Consider the following 16,573-nt stretch of genomic DNA (forward strand, 5'->3'; position numbering starts at 1 on the left):
ATTTTTCTTTTTTTTTTTTATTTTTTATTTTTGATTCGTTCGGTTTTTTGTTTTTCATTAAATCAATCAGTCAACACACCACAAAACATCAAACACAGATTAATTAATTTGAGGTGAAAGGTGAATGAATAAACACCAAACAAATCAAATGAGTGTAAAATTATATATCTATATTTTAATGTTGCAATATAGTTTTCAAAATAATATTGTATAGTTATATGATTAAAAAAAATAAAAATAAAAATATAGACTTTTTATGATTAAAATTCTTATGATTTGATTTCAAATTTGATTAACCATAAATCATTGTATTTATCAAATAGATATATATAACTTTTTACAATTGAAATTGTATTTTTAATTTTTTTAATTTTTTTTTAATTTTTTTTGTTATTTTTTTAAAAATATCCTTTTTGTTTTGATGTCAAGTTGTGGAGGAGCGAAACAATTCACAACCAATTTAATGATGATAAATAGAATCATCGATCATTATTTAAAAATAGATTTATTCAAAAAACATAAACAAATAGAATAGATATAGGATATAGTATATTATTGTAATTTGTTAAAGAAAAACACAGATAGATAGATAGAGATATATCACAAATCAAAGTTCGAAAAAGACAAGATATATATATAAAGAAAAAACAAAAATATAATGCAATTTTCAGTTGAATCAGTACAAAATGTATGTACATCTTTGAAATATCTATATCTATTTGATATATATTGATTTTATTAACTTGTTTAAACAATCGATAATAACAACAACAACGAAAATAAAAGGTGCTTCATTCATTTTATGGATCATCGAGTGATCCCAATAATATGGCGATGGCACAAGATTGGTTGATTCAATTTCAAAAGTCAAATTCGGTGTGGTCGATCGCACCTTTGTTGTTACAGAACAATATCGTTGAGATACAGTACTTTGGTGCATCGACAATCGAAGGCAAGATCAAATCGGATTGGATCAACATGTCGGCCGATCTAAAACAACAGGTACTAGAACAGCTACTTTTACTCTTGCGAAACGATAATACCAGTCTACAGCGAGTGGTAATCACTCGACTCTGTCTGGCAGTCGCTGCGATAGCCTGTCATTCCACACCGGAAACCTGGCAGAATCCAATACAAGATATATTACAACTTATATTTCCAGAGATTGATTTATCATCAAGTGAAACAATAGATTTATATTTGCGGAATAATAATAATAATAATAATAATAATAGCAATAGTAGTAACAATAATAATAATAATAGAATATCAATGGTTTTGGAATTATTAACTATATTACCTGATGAATTATTGAATTGTGATTATATTACTCAGGAAAGAAGGAATAGAGTTGGATTCGAATTCAACAAGTCTACTGAGGCAATCATGAAGGTGTTGGCAAGGTTTATTCATTCCGGTGCGGTAACGACGTTGCCACCGACAGCGCAGTCGACAACGATGTTAAAGTCCGCGCTAAAGTGTCTGAAGAGTTGGATTCTCTTTGATACACCGGCCACCTATTTCCTGGTGGATGGACATCTACTGTCGGACTGCTTCGACGCCGTCGTCAAAGATCCGCAGCTCGTGGAAGACTTTGTTTTGGTGTTGGATGAAATATTCACTTTTATGCGAGGCAAACACTTTAAGCAGTATCAATCGGCGTTCGATCCGGTGGTCGGCCGGATTCTCGAGGTGTTGCCACACTACTATGTGGTGGCGCAACAAGAGATGAACGAGCGCATCTACAACTCTATATTCCTGTTGTTTTCACATATACCAGAGACTCATGCCAAGCTGCTGTTGGCCAGCGAATACAATGAGCGATTCATGTCGGTGCTGGTGGCGCTTGGCATGCGCGGCGGCATCGATATCTGCGACCTAATGGAACCGGTCATAAGCGAAGTCCACAATCTCTTTGATAGCAACATTGACATCACCATTTGGAAACCGTTTCTCTGTGAAACCATTGAGTTATTACGTACCAAGTGTATGTTTCCCGATGAGGAAATGGATGTTCGTAAGTTATCATAAAACAAACTAGCGCAAGCTACTACTTAAAAAGAAGAACAACAAGTATATTTATTTCTAACAAAATAATAATGAACAATCAAGTTGAATATGAAAATTTCATAAGATTTAGAGTATCAACAGGTGATTCTCTGTTGAATATCTATAGTATTTTGGAAACAAAAGTTCTGCAGATTCTCTTATCATCGCTTTGGAACGATATCAATAAGTTCCCAAGCACCACTTGGCAATCGATAGAGTCAACGGTTTATCTATTGGGATGTCTCTCTGAAGGTATCACCGATGACATTTCATTTATTCCACAACTCTTCCAATTGCTAGGTTCACTGCCAATCCAATCGACGCCACTCGTTAAATCAACGATTGTTTTGGCCGGAAAATACGCCAATCTCCTCGAAAAGAGCACACAATTCCTCATCAAGTTGGTCGGTGACTTTATACCGGCTTTTTCGAATCCAGAGCTTGCCAACGTTGCCTCTGATTCTTTTCTCTCGATCTCTAGAAACAAAAACTGTGCTCTTTTGCTCTCAACCGATATATCTACATTGGTAATGGTTTGCGAACCAATCATTTCAGTAAGTATACTACTATTTTTAAAACGACAACAAACAAAAGAATTCCATAATCTAATAATTATTTTGTAGCAAGATACTGAATCATCTAGAAAGATATTAGAAGCATTACTTGAAATAGTTGCAGTACTCTCTCAAGATGAAATTCTAAATTATATTTCGAAATTGATATCACCATACTTGAATTTCCTCAAGCAATACCAACCAAACTCCAAGACATCCAAAGCAACACTTTTAAACACAATCACAATCTTTTCAAAACTCTTTAAGATATTCGAAATCGAGGAATACGAAATCTCCTTGGAAAAAGAATATATACATCCAATTCTACCCATTGCTTTGGCCATCATTCCAATCACAGGAAATATCTTGAAACTTCAACAACAAGATATAGAGATAATTGATGTAAGTGTTTAAAATTAGTATAACCATAACTATCTTTATTAATCATAAATAATTTGATTTAATGTTATCATTTTTTTTAGCATATAAGTTTACTTTATAAAAGAATTACAATATCTTGTAGTAAGAATTATGAACAATATATATCGATTATATTCAAACAGTTGACAGAAATCTATGAAGTTACACCGTTGAATCAAACTCTAAATACGCTATCGATGGGACTACCTTTGCTTTCTACAAATCAAAGATATGATTTCCTCACACACTCGATTAGCTCGATATCGGTGACCACCTTCCAAATCTGGAAGAATGGCAATGCCGATCGAGTCGGAGTGGTCCACACCAACACACTCTACAATCTCTCTATCATCCCTACAATCACCAAAGAGTATTTTTCACTATTGGAACAATGCATCAAGTACAATATAGTATCATTCCCAACAAACCTCTTGGCGCCACTCTTCCAAGTCATCCTTGAAAACATTTTAAACATTCAAGACAAACCAACAATTAGACCTGTTTGTTCATTTGTTTCAACATTAATATCTGGTAACTATAACTATAACTACAATAGCTATTTAAATATTTAACAAAAAAAAAAACTAATAATTGTTTAATTTACTAACTTTTATAGTTGAACAAAAAGGTAATCATTCAAATTATATAAATTTCAAGACAGAGTTGGATAGATTACTTGGTCAACATGGAGAGAGTCTTATCAAACAGGTTCTTTATGCTGTAGGTGGTGGATCTCCTCGTTCCATTGCCATTTATATTGCAAACATTATAAATGCATTAATTATCAGTCATCCCAATACTTTTAGACCGATCGCTCTTCGAATGCTATCAGTTGAAGGTTTCCCATCATCCTACATCACTTTAGCTCAAAAAGAGAAGTTCGTGGAGAACATCATGAGATACAAATCGAAACAAACTACTTTTAGAAAGACAATCGAGGAATTCTCTATTATTTGTAAAGGTTTTACAAACAGATAGATATATAGATAGAAAGATAGATAAAAAGATAATATATATAAATAGATAAAGGTATTCTTCATTGAATAAATCTTTATAAACAAAAAAACAACAATATTATTATCGCTTCTCAAAAAAAAAAAGTAATCTTTTTTTATTATTTGTTTTTAATTTTAATTATAAATTCTATTTTTTTATTATTATTCTTTTTGCAATAACTAAAATAGGATGATATTGAATATCAAAATGTATGAATGTATGAATGTATGTATATATGTATAAATATAAAATAACTATAAGCAATTCAATCAAGATTCTTGAGTTGGAGATGATTCATTGTTTGGTGTGGAGTTGGTTGATTCATTGTTTGGGGTGGATGAAGAGGAGTTGTTGGTGTTTTCTTTGTAGGAGTTGTTGGCGTATTCAATGAGTTCGGCTGGGTAGAGGAGGATGTTTGGGATGACTAGGAGAATGTTATGTACAGCTTGTTCAACCATGACGATGGTGGTCTTGACAATGGTAAGATCAGATTTCTTCCATTCTTCGACCTTTGCTTTTCCAGAATCGATTTGTTGTTGTAAGATTTGACCAGTTTTTGAGAGAATTTTTGCGCAATCATCTTTGAATTTCTATTGTAATGAATATTAAAAGTTAAGTTAGTCACAAATTATTATTTCACTTTAACCTCTTTGATATTTAATTAACTTACTTGAACCTTTTGCTTTTGATCATCCATGTTCAAGATTTGATTCTTGGACTCTTTGATCATGTTGGTGAGTTCGGTGATGGAGATGAGGATTTCATTTGGATCGAATCTGTGTACCCACAAGGAAAAGTTACCGACAGAAGCAGCGGTAGTATCCAAGTACTGGTAGATTTGGTCGATGGTCTTCTTTGACACTTCGTCCTTGACGTCTGACAAGTTCATGCTGGAGATCTTGTCGGCAGCAGCATGGATTTTGTCTACCAAATAAGAAATTGGTTTGACTAAATAATTATTTAATGAATGATTTTATATATATTAACAACTACTACAAAGAATATTTGTTAATTTTTATTAAAAAACATACCAGTTGTATATTTGGTAATACCTTGGTAGGTGTTACTTGGAATACCCTTGACCGACTCGGTGTTGACTCTAGTTCTAATTTTGTAAATAACTGGGAATCTCTTTTCGAGATTGTACATTCTGAGAAATGAGTAATTAATTAATTAATGTTAGTATAGATTAAAACAAAAAAAAAAAGATGAAAATGTTTGAAACTTACTCTGATGGATCAGATGTTGGTTCATCAGATGCTGGTGGTAAGATGGTGTCTACGACATTGTCAGCAATCGACTCTATCTGGGTGGCAGACTTGGCAATGAGTTCTTGCAATGGAGTACCACTGATCTTCTCTTCACCAAATTCAATAAAGGTTTCAAGAGTGCTGTCAACCTTGGAGACAGTCTTGGTCAGAGTGTTGATAGCAGATTCTTTATATGGAGTGACAGTGCTGATGACTAATTCCTTGGTTCTGACAGCAGTTGATTCCAACTATTAAAATAAAAAGAAGTAAAAAATAATAATTATCAAGCCAAGTTAGTTAAAAAAAGAACCTTTGTAAAAAAAAAAAATTAGTAAAAAAATGAAAAAACTTACTTTATCAATTTTGTCAGCAGTGTAGTCATCGGCTCTGCTAATCAATGGATCACAGACATCCAAAATCGGTTTAGATACTAAACTAACTGTGGCTTCACTCAATTCCATTGGCATCTATAGATATAAGAGAATAGAGTATAAAAACAAAATTTATAATATTAATATCTATTGATAATGGCTCTCTGCTGCAGACTCCTGCTCCTTCTACTTACTCTAAGAAGTGAATAACTCTTGGCATAGTTATATAGATCAAACGATGAATTTACGGTGGTTGATACCAAGCTGTAATCGTAGAGACGCGAGAGTGTTTTGTATTTCTCAAGCAACTTGTACTTTTCCGAAGAATTGACAGTGGTTGGTTGATCACCACTCTGTTGTTGTGGCTCCTCAGTAGATGACATCATTTAACAAACAATTTATTTGTAAATAATAGAATAAATACTACTATTGTTTATAATAATATCTACTAGTTGTATGTTATTGTATATAATTAAAGATATTAATTAATAAAAATAAATTGTAAATAAATTTAATTAAAATTAAAAAAATTAAAAAAAAAAATAAGTGAAAATGGAGAAAAATAACAAAAGAGAAGAGGAGAGATAAATGTTAATGAAATGAGCAAATTTAACTTGCAAATGTTAACAATAAATACTCTAAATAATATCTTTTCTTTTCTTTTTGTTTTAAATTAATGTTGTTGTTGTTGTTGTTGTTGTTTGAAACCAACAAAAAAAAAAAACAAAAGGTGCAAACCAACTATTAACCTAATAATAAAAATTAATTATAAAATAACCAATTATGTTTAACTATGTTGGTTATTGTTATAAATATATATTTATTTGTTGTTTTGTGTTTCTCTGTGGTAAAAATATATATAAATATTTAAATGTGTGTGTGTGTGAAAGTTTCTTTGTATATAGATACAATTGTATTTATATGTTTATATATATATATATGTGTGTTTAATATTAAGTAATTAATGAATGAAGTGAGGTGAAATGAAATGAAAAGAGGAAGTGTAGGTGAAAGTTGCAGTGATAAGAATGGTGATGAGTTGCGTTTGTCTAAAGTTAAAGTTTGTTGTGTTGTGTTGGTGTTTATTTTGTTTTAATATTAGTTGTTTATTTACCCAGTTTCTATTTATTTTTACACTTATAAAGTTGATGATGTTGTTTCTGCTGCTATTTTTTTTATAGTGAATATAAATGGGCTCAGTTTGGTAATTAATGAAAAAATAAAAATAAATTCATCTTAATGTTATTAGATTCCAAAACAGGAAGAGAGTAACATCAGAAAAAGGGGTGAAAAAAGAACATCCTGCAAAGACAAAAAAAAAAAATTAATCATTTAATTTAAAACTTTTTTTAGTCGGGGCTTTTCAACACACCGCTCACTCGGTGAAAGTGTTTTTAGTGATGAGTATGTGTGTGGTGTGGGTAAATAAGATAATGAGTGCTGCTAAGCTTTTTAAGTTTTTTAATTTATTCTTTGAGTTAATAGGTTAGCTGTTGCTATTGTTGTTCTTGATGAATCAACACAAACAACTTACACAATGAGAAGTGTTATTTGGACAACAAAAAAATTTAATTTGAAGTACTTCAAAATATCATCTACCAAAAACAAAACAAACAACAACGAATCAGTGAATATCAAATCAATCAATCTGATTCAGCAAAAAAACAAAAAAAAAAAGGTGTAATATCGACTTTTTTAGTTAAGTAACAATAAAAAACGATAACGTTAGTGTTGACCTTTTTAAGTTAAATAAACTCTTTACTTAATAGTCATTTTTTCTCTTTTCAAAGTTGTTATGCTTTTTGTTTTAAGTTGGTTGTGTTGGCCAAAGCCATCATCAGGTTATAAATAATGATGATCACAATAATCAACTATTTAGCTATTATTATATATCGGTTGGTGATTCATCAATCTGAATGAGTGCAAATCTGTCATCTCAACATTCAAAGATGATGAATTAAATTAACTATATTATTTTCCTTAATCGGTATTATATCCCATTATTTATATCTCCCCATTTTTTTCACACTTGAACACTACTCTCAACTAAATGATGATCATACATTACTTACACTCATTTATTATAAATAAAATTCTTTCTTTTTGTTTTATTATACCTATAAATTTCAACAACAATTTAATCTATGTTTATTTATTTGAGTTATAAACCAAACTAAACTTGGAAAATGTCATTTTTTTGATGGATCATTGAAATCAAACAAATCTTCTAAAATTTTTCTGATAAAAACAAAAAAGTTAATAATTTGAAATTAAATTAAAAGTAAATTAAATAGAGAAATTCATTCATTCTTAAAATATCTATATTTTAGTAGATTCTATTATTAACTATTATTTATATAACTTTATTAAGATGGATGAGAAATATTGTGCTTGTATGGTTTTATCAGGTGTTGGTGATGCCATTGGTTATAAAAACGGAAGATGGGAGTTTGAGAGAAACCCCAAACAGATATTGAAAGAATATAATCATTTAGGTGGTTATCAAAATATAAAGTAAATAGTTGTTTGTTGTTAAGTAACAAAACTTAAATGACACATTCTAAGCTAATAATATTTTAAAAACAAAAAAAAAAACAACAACAACAGAGTTGATCATAGTAATTGGAGAGTATCGGATGATACTGTTATGCACTTGGCAACAGCAATCGCTATAACACGTGACAATGCCGATGACTTTGAGAAGACCTGTCAGGAGATGGCCACTGCCTACGTGCGGTGTATGGAGGATATGGGTGGTCGTGCACCGGGCAGACAGTCGATCGAGTCACTCTCAAAGATGACACCGGGCATGAAGAGCAAGCTGCTCAAGTGGAACGAGATACCGTATGCACCGGCCGGTGGTGGCTGCGGTGGTGCAATGCGCGCAATGTGCATCGGCTTGAAGTATTCGTCGTCGGCGTCATTCGATCAGCTACTGCGTTTCTCTATCGAGTCGGGTCGTATCACGCACAATCACCCGGTCGGATTCCTCGGTGCGTACGTCGCTGCGCTCTTCACTTCCTACGCGATCCAGGGTGTCGCGCCACGCCAATGGGGACGCAAACTCATGTCGGAAGGACTGCCCGCTGCCAAGCAATATCTAGTCGATTCACAGGCGCAACCTCATCGCACTATGGAGTTGTACGAACGTGGATGGAACTACTTTTACACCGCTTGGGAATCTTATCTTCGTGATAGACAGATCGGTGTAGAGAATGGCGGTGATAGCGACCCGGTGTTTCCTGAAACCTATGGATTCCTAGAGCGTGATGAATACTATAATAAGTTATCGTTCGATGGTTGGGGAGGATCGAGTGGTCACGACTCTGTCCTCATTGCATACGACGCGCTGCTTGGTGCCGGCAACTCGTGGAAAGAGATGATAGAGCGATCGGCCATCCACGGTGGTGATTCCGACAGTACCGCTGCCATTGGTTGTGCATGGTGGGGTGCACTCTACGGATTCGAAGGTGTTCCCGATTGTAACTACCAACTCTTAGAGTATCGTCCAGAGCTCTACGCATTAGCCAAAACATTATTAAATCAAAGAAAATAAGAATATAATAGAATAGAATAGAATAACTATCTATTTATTTGTTGTTATTTGTTTTTCTTATTGTTATATTTATAAACAATCGAATATAGTATAAGTATATTTATTTCAAAGTTTTATAGTTTTATAGTTTTTTAATAATGTAAAAGGTGGTGTGGTGATTGGTGTGTTGATGGTGATGATGATGATAATGTAAATTTTATAAATTAATTTTTAATTTAAGCAAGGATATCTCTAACCAATTCAGCACCAACGACGTCGGCAACGAGTTGATCGAGTTCATCAGTGAATCCACCGGTTTCAATCTTTGGTGCAGAGGCAGCCTTTTGGAAAACAATACCTTCTTCGAATGATTTAGTCTTTGTTTGGTTGACGGCCTTTTCGATGTCGTGAACCAAAAGATCTCTGTGTTTCTCTTTCAAACCTTTGATTCTCATTGAACCATACATAGCTCCTGCGAGGAAACTACCAGTGTATAAAAGCTAAAATAATATTTAATAGTAGTAGAATCATTAGTATCATATGATATATAAACAACACTTTTTATATAGATCTATTTTATTAATGAATCTAACCAACTAAACTAAACTAATCAAACAAATCAAAATCAAATGAATTATTATTGCTATTATTATTACTACTATTACTATTACTATTATATTATTGCTATTATTATTTCAATCTTTTTGTAAATTTGATATACTATTTGTTGTTATCTATCCATCTATCTTCTATTTATCTGTCTGTTTATAGTATAGTTGTTATGCAACCAATTATTGTTCTTTCTTGCTGTTTGATTGATCAAACAATTTCTTCATTTACCATTGCACAAAAGTTATCTGTTACTGTATGTAGGTTGTTGTTGTTGTTGTTTCTTTTTTTTTTTTTTTTTTTGTATCATTTTCTGTTGATATCATATGATGTTGTTGATCTAATCTGTTATGCTGTGATGATGATATTGATCATTTTATTTGTTTTGAACCAAATTTCTTATTCTATGTTATTTTTATTATAGCGCTATTATTTACTATTTGATCATATGTCTAGAAAGTTGTATTCTATAACGTTTATTTGTTGTTATCGTAAGATTATAATGATTTACTAATATACTACTTTATTGTTTATTATTTTCTATTTATTTTCTTGATTTTGATTTTGATTTGATTTTCATAAAGTAAGCTGTTCAGTTCATATAAATACTTACACCAACAAATGAATTTGGAGTGTAAGACATCTTGTTTATTTAGATATACAATAAAAGAATTTAATTAATAATCAATATTGAACAGAAATCGCTACCTCATAAAATATCACTGCAGCATTTTTTTGTTTTTTTTTGATTTCACAAAAATTTGTGTTGAAAAACAAAAAAATGAAAATTATTAAAAAAACGTTACTGTGATCATGAGTGCTATGATTGTGATTTAACTTTTTTAATAAATAACGTAAAAAAAAAAGTAAAAGAATAAAATGTTATTATTCTCTCTTGTTTATTTTGGAATTGATATTATTATCATGCTGATGATGATGATAATGATGATGGTGAAGATTGATTGTTTGCAATGACAGTGATTGCATCGGATTTATAGCGAATGATGATCAAGTTCCAAATAACAAATATAAATACACCAACTCCACCAAAGATATAGGTGATGTTGGTAGGTGAGATATGAGCGGTGTCCAGTAGAATACCGGTTGACATTTTCGCGGTGGTGGCAACAATCGTAAGTATACCGAATTCGAATGCGAAAACTCTGCCTCTAACGTGATCTGGCACCGACTGTTGCAGAATCGAAGAGGAATACAGCCACAACACACAGGTAGCAGTCGAACGCAAAACATTACATATCAAAAACACTGGGAATACCTTTGAAGTGAATCCTAACCAAAAAGTACCGAACCAATTTAAAAACTAAATAAAATTTATATTAGTTATTAATTAGTTGTTGAAAAGTTATAATAATAAACTACTTACGAATCCAAATCTTAATATATTTAAATGATTCTCCGGTTTATCTTTGATTATTCTTGCGAATATGAATGGTACTAGCAGGATACCCAATCCTCCACACGCCAAGATCAACCCTAGTGAAAGTGAACCGTTTTCATCGAATCGGAATTCGGTTTTTGCAAATTTGATGAGCACGGCATCGATACCAGCCCATACAATCGCTCCAAACGACTTTGTCAGAGATATAATTAAAATGTATGGATTGTCATATAAATATTTTAATCCATCCTTGTACATTCTGAAATAATCTCTAAATCCAATTGCTATTGCAATAATAAATGATTTTCTTTCTTCATTATTATTATTTGTTGTTGTTACTATTTCTTCTTCTAAATGATCACTATTACCACTACCAATACTATTTCTATCCATCTCTCTATTATTATTCTTTCCACTTTTTACATGATTTTTAAATACTCTTGCTTTTGTTAATAATATAATATTATTATTATCATCATTATCTTCTCCTTCCTCTCCTTCTTCATCTTCATCGTCATTGTTATTACTACTTTCCAACTCTATATCCTCCATGAGATTTCCACTTTCCTCATCACCTAGCAGCTTTTCGTGTTGTTGTGTTTCCTCGATTTTGTTGCTATTTGATTTCTGTGGCATTCCAGCTTTGAGTCTAACCAGCTGTAATACCAATAGCCCAGATCCAAGATAGGTAGCACTATCAATGATAAAGTTGGCATTCGTTCCCAAACCATAGCTTATCAGACCACCGAGACTTGCACCGATCAACATCATCGATGAGTACGACGCCTGATCGATAGCGTTCGCCGTAATCAAATCGTCTTTCTTCACAAGCATTGGGAACATCGATGATTTCGCAGGCAAGAAGAACGACCCGATAGTGAATTGCAGAAACGACAGCACGTAGAGCAACCACAGACTCTCGCTGCTTCGGACCAGCAAGAACAGCGGGACTAACGCCATACGAAGAACATCGGTCACAATCATGACGTAGCGTCGATCGAATCGGTCCGATACCACACCGGACACCGGTGAGAATATAAAAGACGGGCACTCTCTGATCACCAGGAAAACACTGACCATCATACCACTCGCTTCGAATCGGGTCAACAAAGAAATACAAGCCAATTCGTTGAACCAATCACCCATGAGGGAGATCAACGATGCAAAAAACAAATATCTATAGGGTGCATTATCTCTTATTATTCTGAAATAGGGTGCTGCACATTCGAAACGTCTTAATTTTTCACGGAAACTTTCATCACCATTATTATTATTATTATTATTATTATTTCTATTTTTTTTATTATTATTATTATCTTTATCAGCTCCATTTGGTGAATTGTTATTATTATTGTTATGTCCATATGATAAATCTAAACTATCATAATCATTATTATTACTACTATTATTATCAATATTATTTATATTATTATTATTATTGTTATTGTTATTTTTAGTATTAATTTTGTTATTATTGTTATTGAAATTTAAACCTTCTGGTATTATTTGTTTTGTATTTTTAAGATTTGAGTTGTGATCTGTCATATCTAATGAACTTTTAACACCTTTGTAATTTGGTCTGTTTATTAGCTCGAGTGTATCTGGATCCAGCTCTATCTCTATCTCGTCCTGTCCATAGCCCATGGTGAATTCCAATTCTGATTTGTTACGCTTGTTCTTGAAGTTCTCTACTTCATCGTCATCCTGTAAGTGTGTATCTAAATTGATGCTACTAACAACACTAGCATTACTACTACTGATCAAACTAACATTATCAGCCAACTCCGAGTCGGAAACTCCCGATTTTTTAAAATGAATTTGTTTCTTTTGTTGTTGTTGTTGTTGTTGTTGTTGTTGTTGTTGTTGTTGTTGTTGTTGTTGTTGTTGTTGTTGTTGACTATTATTATTATGATGTTGAACTTGTTGTTGTTGTTGTTGTTGTTGTTGTTGACTATTATTACTCTCTAAATCATCAATATGTAAATCTATATGTTGATGTTGATGATTATTATTTGAATCGTATGAATCTTTTAGATGATCGTCACCTTCATCTATTAAAGTCTTCATACTTTAAGCTCTAAAAGTGAAGTATGTATATATAATATCTACTAAAATAAATTAATGATTAATCATATGAAAAGATCGGCACGTGCAGATATCATAGAAAACGATGTCGTTTTATTAAAAAAATTTAATAAATTTGCACAAAAAAAAAAACAATAAATCTTAATTTTCTTTTTTTATTATTAGCTTTAAAAAAAGTTTTTCAAAACTTAAAAAATTTTCATTGGGCATCGGAAAAAGTCATTTTTTAATTGGGCTGACATCATTTTATATTTTATTGTATTGCTCAGAAGATTGTATATTTAGATAAACAACTTCTACTCCTACAAATACTAAAACCACTTCTTTTTACAATCTATCTAATGAAAACAAAACAAAAATTGGAATCTTTTCTTTTTTTAATAGATTAAAAGGATTTTTTGAGTTAGAATAACTAATTATTTAAGGTTGTTATTTTATCTTTTTCTCATTATTACTTGTGGGATCCATTGACATCATACTTCTCTAAGCAATGAGTGTAAAGTAAAAAAAAAAAATATAATTGTCTGTCTTTAAATTTTTGATTTTTGTTATTTCACCACCTTTGCAAGGGCAAGTAGAGAAGAGATGTTGATCATTATAAGTTCAATGAAGAAGTTTGAACTAACTGATTATCACTAGAAGGATGAGATCCCTGATAAGATTCAAAAAAAAAAACATTTCAATTGTGTGTCAACTTTGAAATAAATTTTTGATTTGCACTTTTATAATCAAGTTTGAAAAATGTAATTGGTAATAGAGTTCGGAGATTAGAAAACCATCAAATCATCACCAATCTTAAAAATGGGTTCAGCGAACCACTAATAACTGACTCTATAAACTCTGTCATTTAAGTTTGAGATAAATTAAACTGAATTTATTTCTTTGTAAATTAATATATTAACATCTTTCTTTTCTGCAGAATTATATTAAATTTAAAGAAAAAATATTGATAGGTATTTAAATTAGAATTTAATACATCTTTTTTACTATCAATATTTTATTAATATTTAAATACAAATATATATATTCAAATATTAAAATATGACATCTATATTTGGAACACTTAAAAGAATATTACCAAATACAGAGGATTGGTGGAGTACTCTAATTGGTCTTGGAACTTTTGCATTTTGTTTTGTAATTTCATTCAGCAGTAAATCGGATTATACTACCGCACCAATATGGTCGAATAATCCAGGAACTTTCTTTACCGATTCATACTATTGGGTTTCCATTCCGATTGCCTTTGTAGTTTTGCTATTTGGAACCTATGTACCACTTAAATTCATGGAGAAGCGATTCGATCTCAAAGGCTTTGTATTTATATTCCTCCTGACGATACTCTGTATTATCATTGGAAATCAAAAGACATTTCATGCCGTTGGTGTAGGTGCACCGGTTTGGTCTATTGGCATTGGATTTATGTTTTCCAACATTGTTTTCCGAGGCTACCATGTCTATGTCAATTTGAGAAGAAGAGAAGGTTACCAGACTATTCAAGACGACCGAACCCTCGATGAAATGGAGAATAGCGCCTCTCTGAAATTAAAGGAAACCAAGTCGATTTGGACCGAAGATTGCATTCCAAGGTGGTTGAAATGTGTGTTGCTCGACGAATACTTTATCAAGGTGAGTCTTGTACTTTTGGCAATGGATTTGTTGAAGGTAAAAGATGTTTTTGTTCCATCTATCATTGTATCATCCGATACCATCTTTTTATTCCTGTTTTTGTTTGTGGTCGGTTGGAAGATTTGGGTTATCGATCGTGATACCGCTATGGTTGCAGCCGCCGCAGTTTCGATTTGTGGTTCGTCCGCGGCCAATGCCATAGGCTCGACTATTGGCGCATCGAAAAGTGCAATCTCATTCCCTATTGCTATTATGGCGATATGGACGGTTCCATGCATTGTTTTGATGCCAATTATGTACACCAAGTGGCTGGAGGATGCTCTACACTGGACCAGTCGTGAGGGTGGCGCATGGATAGGTGGAACCATCGATACTACGGGCGCGGTAGTCGCAAGTGCAGCGACGATCGACGATGACGCCAAACAGGCGGCAGCCATCGTTAAAATGTTACAGAACTGTTTGATCGGTCCGATTTGTCTGATCGTGCTTATCGGCAACATCTATTTGAATAGAGAGAAGGAATCCGATATCTCTGGAAAGAAAGTACTTCAAATCCTCTGGAACAGATTCCCAAAGTTTGTTCTTGGTTTCATCTCTGTTTGTTTGATATTGTTGGCATTGCCTAGCTCCGATTGGAAAACACAGATCATCAACACCTCTTTGTTGGGAAGCTCTTGGTTTGAAACAATGGGATTCGTTTGTATCGGGTTGAACATCAACATCACAGAGATTTGCAACAATCTAAGTGTAATGAAACTATTGGTTTTCTACCTTTTGGCTCAAGCATTCGATATGTTTACAACTGGTTTATTAACAAATTATGCATTTTAAAACAAAACAAAACAAAACAATAACTATAACTATAACTATAACTGTGGCTATATTTTTAATAATTTAATAATATTTCAAATTTAATTTCTTTAAAACGATTTCAAAATCAGAGAGATGGTTAATAAATACAAGACAAACTATTGAGAATGGAATATGGCCTTGAATTAGTTGTTAAATACCAAATTGCTTATCTTTTTGCACCTAAAATATCTATATTATGGTTATATCTTCCCATAGTTGTAATATGATAACTTCACAATTATCAGTGAAGAGAAAAAATATAAATTAAAAAAAAAAAACATGATAATGAGAGACAATACTCTATGTCTAACATTCATACTTGTGTGGTGGTAGAGATAACAAGAGAATTGAAATAAAAAAAAAGTTGTTTGATTAAATTTAAAAATTGTATGAAACTTACAATGATTAAACAAACCACATGATAAGAAGAAATGCATTGATTCTGCACATGAAAAAACAACATTAAAATTATGTGTGTGGTTGATGTATTAAAAAAAAACAAAATGAACTGATCACTAATTTTTCATAGGATATGTTCATTGTTTGGGTTGTAATCTTTACTCGCATTCATATGAAAAATAATTGTATAAGAAATAATGGTGGTGCTTAATATGAATATGAATAGTGATGTGATGTTATATATTTTTGTTAAAACAAATATTAATAATAATATAAAATGAAAATAAATAAACAAAATCAAAGGAACTGAATTCACGAAACAACAATAACAACAACATTCATTGTTTAGAAACTATACTCAACAACAACAAGTCTATAAACCAAAACCTACCCAACAACCAACTAATTACTTTATAAATTAATAC

At 31.9% G+C, this 16,573-nt stretch overlaps 7 protein-coding genes across 7 annotated transcripts; 4 read left to right on the plus strand and 3 right to left on the minus strand.

Moving 5' to 3' along the window:
- Positions 1-828: 828 nt before the first annotated feature.
- On the plus strand, positions 829-1,505 carry PPL_12000 (uncharacterized protein; the record flags this gene model as incomplete). Its single annotated transcript, XM_020582746.1, has 3 exons — positions 829-952; positions 1,163-1,318; positions 1,381-1,505. The coding sequence occupies 3 exons, from the start codon at positions 829-831 to the stop codon at positions 1,503-1,505; spliced, it is 405 nt and encodes a 134-aa protein (XP_020427100.1).
- A 594-nt stretch (positions 1,506-2,099) lies between these two features.
- Positions 2,100-4,001, plus strand: ipo13A (importin 13; the record flags this gene model as incomplete). Its single annotated transcript, XM_020582747.1, has 4 exons — positions 2,100-2,603; positions 2,673-3,005; positions 3,086-3,554; positions 3,640-4,001. The coding sequence occupies 4 exons, from the start codon at positions 2,100-2,102 to the stop codon at positions 3,999-4,001; spliced, it is 1,668 nt and encodes a 555-aa protein (XP_020427101.1).
- Positions 4,002-4,288: 287 nt separating this feature from the next.
- On the minus strand, positions 4,289-6,023 carry PPL_12002 (uncharacterized protein; the record flags this gene model as incomplete). Its single annotated transcript, XM_020582748.1, has 6 exons — positions 4,289-4,609; positions 4,690-4,967; positions 5,051-5,169; positions 5,249-5,517; positions 5,623-5,736; positions 5,835-6,023. 6 exons carry the CDS (start codon positions 6,021-6,023, stop codon positions 4,289-4,291), a joined length of 1,290 nt encoding a protein of 429 aa, XP_020427102.1.
- Positions 6,024-8,011: 1,988 nt separating this feature from the next.
- Positions 8,012-9,196, plus strand: adprh (ADP-ribosylglycohydrolase family protein; the record flags this gene model as incomplete). Its single annotated transcript, XM_020582749.1, has 2 exons — positions 8,012-8,154; positions 8,248-9,196. The coding sequence occupies 2 exons, from the start codon at positions 8,012-8,014 to the stop codon at positions 9,194-9,196; spliced, it is 1,092 nt and encodes a 363-aa protein (XP_020427103.1).
- A 215-nt stretch (positions 9,197-9,411) lies between these two features.
- On the minus strand, positions 9,412-10,427 carry PPL_12004 (uncharacterized protein; the record flags this gene model as incomplete). The annotated part of the gene is made up of 2 exons (XM_020582750.1): positions 9,412-9,675; positions 10,398-10,427. The coding sequence occupies 2 exons, from the start codon at positions 10,425-10,427 to the stop codon at positions 9,412-9,414; spliced, it is 294 nt and encodes a 97-aa protein (XP_020427104.1).
- Positions 10,428-10,706: 279 nt separating this feature from the next.
- Positions 10,707-13,250, minus strand: PPL_12005 (MFS transporter; the record flags this gene model as incomplete). The annotated part of the gene is made up of 2 exons (XM_020582751.1): positions 10,707-11,105; positions 11,169-13,250. The coding sequence occupies 2 exons, from the start codon at positions 13,248-13,250 to the stop codon at positions 10,707-10,709; spliced, it is 2,481 nt and encodes an 826-aa protein (XP_020427105.1).
- Positions 13,251-14,309: 1,059 nt separating this feature from the next.
- Positions 14,310-15,728, plus strand: PPL_12006 (YeiH family protein; the record flags this gene model as incomplete). The annotated part of the gene is made up of 1 exon (XM_020582752.1): positions 14,310-15,728. The coding sequence occupies one exon, from the start codon at positions 14,310-14,312 to the stop codon at positions 15,726-15,728; it is 1,419 nt and encodes a 472-aa protein (XP_020427106.1).
- Positions 15,729-16,573: the final 845 nt, after the last annotated feature.

The sequence above is a fragment of the Heterostelium album genome, assembly GCF_000004825.1.
Source record: "Heterostelium album PN500 unplaced genomic scaffold PPL_contig26, whole genome shotgun sequence".
NCBI classification, from domain to species: Eukaryota; Evosea; class Eumycetozoa; order Acytosteliales; family Acytosteliaceae; genus Heterostelium; species Heterostelium album.